Here is a 10,561-nt window from a genome sequence, read left to right on the forward strand (position 1 = left end):
TTTATTTGCCCATTAAAGGGTTTGTTGAAAACGTGGGTCGACATCTTGAAAATTTTCATTGTGTGTGGATGAGATGTGTTAAAAACACTCATCCACTTTTGCAATATTTATTTATTATTTTTTTTTTATTCCATTGTGGATTTTTCTGGAGCCAAATTAGCCAGAAACATTTCTAGCAATTCTGTCCTGTGTGAAGTTACAATGTAGTGCTATCCTGCTTAGTATTTACTTCGCTTAAAGGGGTACTCCGGGGAGAACAATATCTTTTTTTTTTTTTTCTTCTAATCAACTGGTGCCAGAAAGTTAAACAGATCTGTAAATTACTTCTATATAAAAATCTTAATCCTTCCAGTACTTATCAGCTGCTGTATGCTCCACAGGAAGTTGTGTAGTTCTTTCCAGTCTGACCACAGTGCTCTCTGCTGACACCTCTGTCCGTGTCAGGAAATGTCCAGAGCAGGAGATGTTTGCAATGGGGATTTGCTTGTACTCTGGACAATTCCTGACACTGACAGAGGTGTCAGCAGAGAGCACTGTGGTCAGACTGGAAAGAACTACACAACTTCCTGTGGAGCATACAGCAGCTGATAAGTACTGGAAGGATTAAGATTTTTATATAGAAGTAATTTACAGATCTGTTTAACTTTCTGGCACCAGTTGAAAAAATATTTAAAAAAAAGTTTTCCACCTGAGTACCCCTTTAACCCTATGTAGTTCTTGTCATACAGATAGACTAAAGTAGATGCACCCCTACTCCTCTATCGGTGGACCTCACGCTGTTGCTAAACTACAACTCCCAGCATGCCCGGACAGCCAACGGCTGTCCGGGCATGCTGGGAGTTGTAGTTTTGCAACAGCTTGAAGCACTTCCATAGAAATTTGCAGGGTAATGCTTATCATGTTTGCTCTGAGTATTTCCAGAATACCCCATACTTTGGATGTGTATTGTTTATTGCCTTTTAGTTATTTATTCCTTTTGTTCTTTATAGAGAATTCACCTTTCGGATTGTCTCCCATCAATCGTCATCCTGAAAGTCGGGCTTTCCTCTCGCCTCCCACCCTCCTGGAGGGTCCGCTGAGACTGTCCCCGATGCTCCCCACAGGGGACAGAGGTAATAATCCTCAGAACAGCACCCCTAGTGGTCTCTTTTATTATAAGCCATGATTTCTATAAAAAGGTAGATACTTTTTCTTATCAAGTATATAGGTTAGTGTTTTGCCAAGATGTGCAACATCTAAAGAGAACCTCTCATGATCTTGTTAAATGTTATCCTCCGAGTTCGCTGCCCCCATCATGATAAACCACCCCCTGCCTTTATTTTTATTATTTGTTAGTTTTCTACCTTGATATCGCTCTGTATTTCCTGCTCAGTCTCGGTCAGATTCACAGACTGGGAAGAGGCGTTCCCCAGCAGGCGTGACATCATCTGAGGCCATACAGGGGAGAACTTCCTCCCTCACTCTGCTACACACAGCCCAGAGCAGTTCAGTGTGAGATGAGCTATGATTGGCTTAGGCTGCACCCCCCCCTTCACACTCCAGACTGCATTTCCTGATTTTGGACTTCTACCAGGCGAACAGGAGTCCAAAGTCTGTGCATGAGATGGGCGGGAAATGTGCTCTGGACAAGTAGGGAGACAATTAGTGGCAGCTTTTTTTTTTTTTAAACACAAATGAAACATAGAAAAGTTTATCTTTTTTTAAACAAAGTACATTTAAAAAGATTTTTTATTTACCATAAGGAGTGCAATAGCATAAATTAGTTTTAATGACAGCGCCCATTTAACCCCTTAAGGACCAAGGACGTATGAGTACGTCCTTGGTCCCGCTCCCGTGATATAACGCGGGGTCCCACGGTGACCCCGCATCATATCACGGCGGGCCCGGCGTCATTGTGAAGCCGGGACCCGGCCACTAATAGCGCGTGGCACTGATCGCGGTGCCGCGCGCATTTACCCTTTAGCTGCGCGCTCAAAGCTGAGCCACGCGGCTAAAAGTGAAAGTGTGGAAATGTCCGAATTATAAAAATATATCGTTAATTAAACTGCACGGTCAATGGCGTGCGCGCAAAAAAATTCAAAAGTCCAAAATAGTGCATTTTTGGTCATTTTTTATATCATGAAAAAATGAATAATGATCAATAAGTCCTAGCAATGCAAAAATGGTACCGTTAAAAACTTCAGATCACGGCGCAAAAAATTAACCCTCATACCGCCCCATACATGGAAAAATAAAAAAGTTATAGGGGTCAGAAGATGACGATTTTAAACATATAAATTTTCCTGCATGTAGTTATGATTTTTTTTCCAGAAGTCCGACAAAATCAAACCTATATAAGTAGGGTATCATTTTAATCGTATGGACCTACAGAATAAAGATAAGGTCTCATTTTTACCAAAAAATGTACTATGTAGAAACGGAAGCCCCCAAAACTTACAAAACTGAGTTTTTTTTTTTTTCAATTTTGTCGCACAATGATTTTTTTTTCCGTTTCACCGTACATGTTTGGTCAAAATGACTGACGTCATTACAACGTAGAATTGGTGGCGCAAAAAATAAGCCATCATATGGATTTTTAGGTGCAAAATTGAAAGAGTTATGATTTTTTAAAGGCAAGGAGCAAAAAATGAAAGTGGAAAACCCCCCGGTCCTTAAGGGGTTAAAGGAGTTTTTTTTTTTTTTTTTTAATATATCAGCTTGTTTTCACAAATCTATAGAATAGGGTATAATTAGCTGATCGATGATGGTTTGACTACTGGGCCCACTGTCAATCCTGAGAATGTCCCCAGAATGAATATAGATAAATGATATTTTGCCTTCCTGGTACCAGTTCATTAAAAAAAAAAAAGGTTGATTGCGGCGTCTAAAATGGGAGAATACACTGCTGGTTAGCTCAGCGGGCTGTTTGGGACCACCGTGATGAAATCGCGACATTCCGAACAGCTGAGAAGACGGCGGGAGGCTCCTTACCTTTCTCCTTGCTGTCTGATCGGCGTTCTATTCCTCCAAGCCTGCCATGCAAGCTGGAGCAGCAGAGCACCAATAACACTGATCAATGCTATGCTATGAAATCTATGCAATCTAAGAATTGCATGTACTAGTCCTCTATGGGGACTAAAATAAAGTGTAAAAAAAAGAGAAAAAAGTTAATAAATGTGATTTAACCCCTTCAATATTAAGTTTAAATCACCCCAACTTTTCCCATAAAAAAAAAAATGTAAACAAAAATAAAAATCTATGTGGTACCGTCGCGTGCGTAAATGTCCGAACTATAAAAATATAATGTTAATTAAACCGCACGGTCAATGGCGTACACGTAAAAAAAAAAATTCCAAAGTCCTTAAAATTGTGTAAACTGGCTCCAGAAAGTTAAACAGATTTGTAAATGACTTTAAAAAAAATCTTAATCCTTTCAGTACTTATGAGCTGCTGAAATTGAGTTGTTCTTTTCTGTCTAAGTGCTCCCTGATGACACCTGTCTCGGGAACTGTCCAGAGTAGAAGCAAGTCCCTATAGCAAACCTCTTCTACTCTGTGCAGTTCCCGAGACAAGCAGAGGTGTCAGCAGAGAGCACTGTTGCCAGACAGAAAAGAACAACTCCACTTCAGCAGCTGATAATTATTGGAAGGATTAAGGATTTTTTTAATAGAAGTAATTTACAAATCTGTTTAACTTTCTGGAGCCAGTTGATATATAAAAAAAAAAAAAAAAAAAAAAAAAATTTTTTTCCTGGAATACCCCTTTAAGGGGTTAAGAGAGGCTGGAGCTTCCTCACATTCTTTCGGTACAGAAGCTCTGGAGGCACAAACTGCAATAAAGTTAGAAATGTTCTCATAGAAAGAAAGATTACAAAGCTTTGATGAGGAATCTGCTCTGGTGACAGGCGTTAGACCCCCAGGATATTATCCAGGATACCCCGGACCTAAAGAACGGGGGGATGTGAACTCTGAACGAAGAGCGGACCACCAGCGCACCTTATCGGACGCCGGCTCCTTGTCTCCACCCTGGGATCGGGAACAGAGGAACAACGTCCCTCCGCCAGGTAACTGTTCGGCCCCAATCTATACCGCCTGATACTTCTGTACCGTACAGTGTGTGACACTAAGGCCTTGTTGCGCGTACAGGATCTGATTTGACGCTGCAGATAGCAATGAACACAAATCTTGTCGCACATCCTGTACGTGTGAACGTGCCCATACAGGTTAAAGGGGTACTCCGGTGGAAAACTTATTTATTTTTTTTTTTATTCATTTTTTTTTTTTTTTTTTTTAAATCAACTGGTGCCAGAAAGTTAAACAGATTTGTAAATTACTTCTATTAAAAAATCTTAATCCTTCCAGTACTTATTAGCTGCTGAATACTACATAGGAAATTCTTTTCTTTTTGGAACACAGAGCTCTCTGCTGACATCATGAGCACAGTGCTCTCTGCTGATATCTCTGTCCATTTTAGGAACTGTCCAGAGCAGCATATGTTTGCTATGGGGATTTTCTCCTACTCTGTACAGTTCTTAAAATGGACAGAGGTGTCAGCAGAGAGCACTGTGCTCGTGATGTCAGCAGAGAGCTCTGTGTTCCAAAAAGAAAAGAATTTCCTCTGTAGTATTCAGCAGCTAATAAGTACTGTAAGGATTAAGATTATAATTTTTTTTTTTTTTAGAAGTAATTTACAAATCTGTTTAACTTTCTGGCACCAGTTGATTTAAAAATCAATAAATACAAATTTTTTTTTCCAATGGAGTACCCCTTTAAAGTTGAGCACATTGAGCAGTGCTCCAGTGCTTCCTCTAGTCACATCTAGAGCTGCATCCAGAAGTACAGTTCCTTCTTAGCACGTACGTTGCAGGATCTCGCATACTGAGGATTGTGTCAGGAAAATTTTTTGGATTTTAAAGGGGTACTCCTCCCCTAGACATCTTATCCCCTATCTAAAGGATAGTTGATAAGATGTCTGATCACGGGGGGGTCCCGCAGCTGGGACCCCGCAGCTGGGACCCCGCAGCTGGGACCCCCACAATCTCTGTGCAGCACCCAGCGTTAGTTTAGAACGCTTGGAGCGGGCAGCTGGGGTCGTGATGTCACGGGCACACCCCTAGTGACGTCACGCCACACCCCCTCAATGCAAGTCTATGGGAGGGGGGTGTGGACATCACAACCCCCTGCCGCATTTGGAACAAAATGTTCCAAACGCTGGGGCAGCGGAGTATCTCTTTAAAGGGGTTATCCAGTATTAGAAAAAGCAGAACTGATTTATTCCAAAAAACAGCGCCACCCCTGTCCTCAGGTTGCGTGTGGTACTGCAGCTCAATTCCATTGAAGCGAATGGAGATGAGTTGTCATACCACTCACAACCTAAGGACAGGGGTGGTGCTGTTTTTCTATTTTTGGATAACCCCTCAGGGTGCCTCCAGCTGTTGCAAAACTACAATTTCCAGCATGCCCGGACAGCCGTTGGCTGTCTGGGCATGCTTGGAGTTGTAGTTTTTCAACAGCTGTGGACACGCTGGTTTGGAAACCCTTCCCTAGGGGTCCAGTTAGAAAGCACTATCCCTTTTAAGAATCTTTTCACATTTGCTACTCGTCGTCCTGCCGGGTCATGTGACTTATAAGTCTGTGTTGTGGTAATAAGATTTGTTACATTGTATCTTTCATCTATCTGATGATTTATACATTTCCTCAGGTTTGCCGTACCCTGAACCCCCTTTTCCACCCAGACGGGCCGAGAGGTTCTACCACTATCCTCCACCATCCGGAAGGTTCTCAGGACCGGCAGAGCTGACCAGGAATCAGGGAAGACCCTTTGTGGACTCGCAAGGTAAAGTCGGGTCCGGTGCAGACTAAGAAATACAAAATGGAGAATTCAAGACCTGGAATCGTCCTTGTGGCAACGAGATAAAATATTATTGTGTTTATATCCACAGACGGACGATCTTCTCCAGAGTATAAAGCGAGGAACAATACAAGCAGGAACGGGGAGGAGGAAGCCAATGTAAGTATATGTACTGCACCCCTTATAACGCTCCAGTACTGATATAATCTCTATATATTACATCATATGTGACTGATATCAGCCGCTCCTCTTATAACACTCCAGTACTGATATAATCTCTATATATTACATCATATGTGATGATATCAGCCGCTCCTCTTATAACGCTCCAGTACTGATATAATCTCTATATATTACATCATATGTGATGATATCAGCCGCTCCTCTTATAACGCTCCAGTACTGATATAATCTCTATATATTACATCATATGTGATGATATCAGCCGCTCCTCTTATAACGCTCCAGTACTGATATAATCTCTATATATTACATCATATGTGATATCAGCCGCTCCTCTTATAACGCTCCAGTACTGATATAATCTCTATATATTACATCATATGTGATGATATCAGCCGCTCCTCTTATAACGCTCCAGTACTGATATAATCTCTATATATTACATCATAAGTGACTGATATCATCCGCTCCTCTTATAACGCTCCAGTACTGATATAATCTCTATATATTACATCATATGTGATATCAGCCGCTCCTCTTATAACGCTCCAGTACTGATATAACCTCTATATATTACATCATATGTGATGATATCAGCCGCTCCTCTTATAACGCTCCAGTACTGATATAATCTCTATATATTACATCATATGTGATATCAGCCGCTCCTCTTATAACGCTCCAGTACTGATATAATCTCTATATATTACATCATATGTGATATCAGCCGCTCCTCTTATAACGCTCCAGTACTGATATAATCTCTATATATTACATCATATGTGATGATATCAGCCGCTCCTCTTATAACGCTCCAGTCCTGATATAACCTCTATATATTACATCATATGTGATATCAGCCGCTCGTCTTATAACGCTCCAGTACTGATATAATCTCTATATATTACATCATATGTGATATCAGCCGCTCCTCTTATAACGCTCCAGTACTGATATAATCTCTATATATTACATCATATGTGATATCAGCCGCTCCTCTTATAACGCTCCAGTACTGATCTAACCTCTATATTACATCAGCCGCTCCTCTTATAATGATATAACTTACAGGCTTCTTTTCTGCAGAACATAGCGGCTGCATCCAGTCAGGATAATGAAGTAATGGACGGTCCGCCCGGAGAGTTCCCCATGCACCCGCCTCCACCTATGAGGGTCCCCATGTTACCAAGAGACCCCAGAGCGCCATATTTCCGAAGACCTCTTATGCCCCCTCCTATGGAGATGTATGGCCCGCCGGGGTATCCAGGCATGCCGCCACCCCCCTTCCCAAGTAAGTAACGTCTGCCATTGTTACTGCAGTGTCGTCATTGGGTTCAACCAAACAAACCTGTGCGTCTCCATTATTATAGATTACTAAGGAACTCTCTGCAGACAGTAGTCATTTGGCTGTCTGGGCATGCTGGGAGTTGTAGTTTTGACATGCAGCTGAGTGGTTGAGTTCAGGCACCATACTGTAGGTGAGGGACAACCTAACCCCACAGTGCTCAAGAGGCTGGTGACTGGTTTAGGTTCAATTCATTTTTCACAGCTGAGGGTTTGTTACAGTTGTATCCGACGCACACATATCTCTAAACACTTAAAGGGGTACTCCGGTAGAATTATAATTTTTTTTTTAAGTTAAACAGATTTGTAAATTACATATAATTACAGTATATAAATAAAATCTTAATCCTTCCAGTACTTATCAGCTGCGTTATGCTCTACAGCAGTGTTTCCCAACCAGGGTGCTTCCAGCTGTTGCAAAACTACAATTCCCAGCATGCCCGGACAGCTAAAGGCTGTCCAGGCATGCTGGGAGTTGTAGTTTTGCAACAGCTGGAGGCACACTGGTTGGGAAACACTGCTCTACAGGAAGTTCTTTTCTCTTTGAATTTCTTTTTTGTCTGACCACAGTGCTCTCTGCTGACACCTCTGTCCATGTCAGGAACTGTCCAGAGAAGGAGTAAATCCCCATAGCAAACCTCTCCTATTCTGGACAGTTCCTGACATGGAAAGAGGTGTCAGTGGAGAGCACTGTGGACAGACAGAAAATAAATTAAAAACACTTGCTCTGTAGTATACAGCAGCTGATAAGTACTGGAAGGATTAAGATTTTTGAATAGAAGTAATTTACAAATCTGTTTAACTTTCTGGCACCAGTTGATCTATATATATTTAAAAAAAAAGGAAAAGAAAATTGCCACCGGCGTACCCCGAGGATCTGATAAACTGAGCAGATTTCTTTAAAAAACGGCACCACCCCTATCCTCAGGTTCTGTGCGGTATTACAACTTGACTCCATTCACTTTAATGGAACTGAGCTGTAATACCACAATCAAGCTGAGGACAGGGGTGGCACTGTTTTTGGAATTAGCAAGCTGTTTTTCTAATCCTGGGTACCCCCATATAGTGACTCGAGTAGAGTTTAATTATAAATTAATAAATTTTTATAAATCATACATTTCCACGCCACTGCCCGAGCCATTAGTGCATGCGAGGAGTTCAGCTGGGAAACTGTGATCTACAGCCACCAGAAGGAATGGCAACACACTGGTTGGAAAACTACAATTCCCAGCATGCCCGGAAACAGCGCCACCCCTGTCCTCAGGTTGCGTGTGGTACTGCAGCTCAATTCCATTGAAGCGAATGGAGATTGTAATACCACACACAACCTAAGGACAGGGGTGGGGCTATTTTTTTTATTTCTGGATAACCTCTCAGGGTGCCTCCAGCTGTTGCAAAACTACAACTCCCAGCATGCCCGGACAGCCGTTGGCTGTCCGGGCATGCTGGGAGTTGTAGTTTTGCAACAGCTGGAGGCACACTGGTTGGGAAGCTTTGACCTACAGACATAAGAGGGAATGGCTCCGGGATCAGACTACATAGTGTTTGTTTGTAGTCTGTAACTATGGCGACACACTGGTCGGAACAGCTTGTGTTGCAACAGCTGGAGGCACCCTGTTGGGGAAAACTGCATTATACAACGATTTAACTTCTTTTTTCCTTTCTGCAGTGAGAAGCCCTGTGCCCCCTCTGCACCAGCATCATTACCTGCCCTACCCCATGCACAGCGAGGCCTACTTCCCCCCGCAACCTATAAGACCCCCGACAAGGAACGACCCCACCTTGGACTCTGCCCCTCCTCCTCCCCCCGCCACCGGCAGCAGCAGCAGCCTCCCGCCCCAAGACAACTTACCTGAACCAACAACTTGATACAGGAACGAAACAAAAAAAAAAAAATGACTCTGCGGCTGCAAATAGAAAAATCTGAAATATTTATAGTTTTTGGCTCCATTTGAAGATATTTTATTTTCTAAGGGAAAAAAAAACCCTCCCAAAATCTGCGTTACCTGCTGTGAACGACTATCGCTCTGCGGACAGCGGGGCCATGTAGGATGTGGCTTTTTTTTTTTTTTTAAGATTTGTTTTAGAAAAAGGAGTTTTTTTTTTCCTTTTATTCAAGAACGGACTTTAGTCTTTGGAAAACAGATGTATCCGAGAGGTTAATAAAGGCCGCTCTTCTGTATATAAGAGATCGCTATGGAAAAAAGGTGTCCGGCGTCACGTCTGTATGTATTGGTGCAGCGAAACAATTGTAGGCCAGAGGGACCAATAACACAAAAACAGTGTTTCATAACCAGGGTGCCTCCAGCTGTTGCAAAACTACTACTGCCAGAATGCCCGGACGGCTGTCACGCCCCCTACTGTAGACATAAATGGAGGCGGCGTGATGGGATGTCTTCAGTCACTCTGAGGTTTCCAAGAATGGAGCAGCAGCCCAGCACAGAATGCCGGGTGCTGCATGGAGATCGCGGGGGTCCCAGCCATGTCCCCCCCCCCGCGATCAGTCATCTTATCCCCTATCCTTTGGACAAGGGATAAAATGTCTATGGGCAGAATACCCCTTTAAAGCGCTGTGATTTTTCTGTGGGTCAGACATGTCATCACATGAATGCAAACAGATGGCGCTGTAGGACCAGTGATGGTGTGTGTTTTTTTTTTTTTTTTTTTTTTTTTTTTTTTAAAGGGGTACTCCGGTGGAAGACAATTTTTTTTGTAAGACAACTGGTTCCAGAAAGTTATACAGATTTGTAAATTGCTTCTATTTAAAAAAAAAAAAAAATCTTAATCCTTCCAGTACTTCACTTCGTTTGTGTCTATACAGAAGTTAAGACCAGCTCACCCCGCCCCGGACAGCAGAGCACGGATCCAGGTGCTGGACGGCACCAGCCAAAGGGAAGACGGATCCAGCTCAATGCAGATAAAATCAACTTTAATCCATAGGACAAGGAGGATACAAGTAACGCGTTTCGAGCACCATACGCGCTCTTAGTCATTGACTAAGAGCGCGTATAGCGCTTGAATCGCGTTACTTGTATCCTCCTTGTCCTATGGATTAAAGTTGATTTTATCTGCATTGAGCTGGATCCGTCTTCCCTTTGTTCTTCCATTTAACTGCTGTATGCTCCACAGAAAGTTGTGTAGTAATTTTCAGTTCTTTTGTCAGGAACTGTCCATAGTAGGAGCAAATCCCCATTGGAACTGTCCA

The 10,561-nt window shown here is 42.5% G+C and overlaps 1 protein-coding gene across 3 annotated transcripts in view; it reads left to right on the forward strand.

Annotated features, from left to right (window-relative positions):
• The window catches only part of MIA2 (MIA SH3 domain ER export factor 2), a 59,957-nt gene extending 50,287 nt beyond the window's left edge, over positions 1-9,670 (forward strand). Inside the window, exons 27-32 of one of the 3 annotated variants that reach the window (XM_056546282.1) lie at positions 990-1,112; positions 3,884-4,042; positions 5,680-5,814; positions 5,921-5,988; positions 7,099-7,303; positions 9,026-9,670. In XM_056546282.1, the coding sequence (XP_056402257.1) occupies positions 990-1,112; positions 3,884-4,042; positions 5,680-5,814; positions 5,921-5,988; positions 7,099-7,303; positions 9,026-9,225 (890 nt within the window). In that variant the 3' untranslated portion in view covers positions 9,226-9,670. The remainder of the gene's footprint in view (positions 1-989; positions 1,113-3,883; positions 4,043-5,679; positions 5,815-5,920; positions 5,989-7,098; positions 7,304-9,025) is intronic. The other 2 variants (XM_056546283.1, XM_056546284.1) reach the window with 2 other exon arrangements.
• The last annotated feature ends 891 nt before the right edge of the window (positions 9,671-10,561 follow it).

The sequence above is a fragment of the Hyla sarda genome, chromosome 11 (assembly GCF_029499605.1).
Source record: "Hyla sarda isolate aHylSar1 chromosome 11, aHylSar1.hap1, whole genome shotgun sequence".
NCBI lineage: Eukaryota > Metazoa > Chordata > Amphibia > Anura > Hylidae > Hyla > Hyla sarda.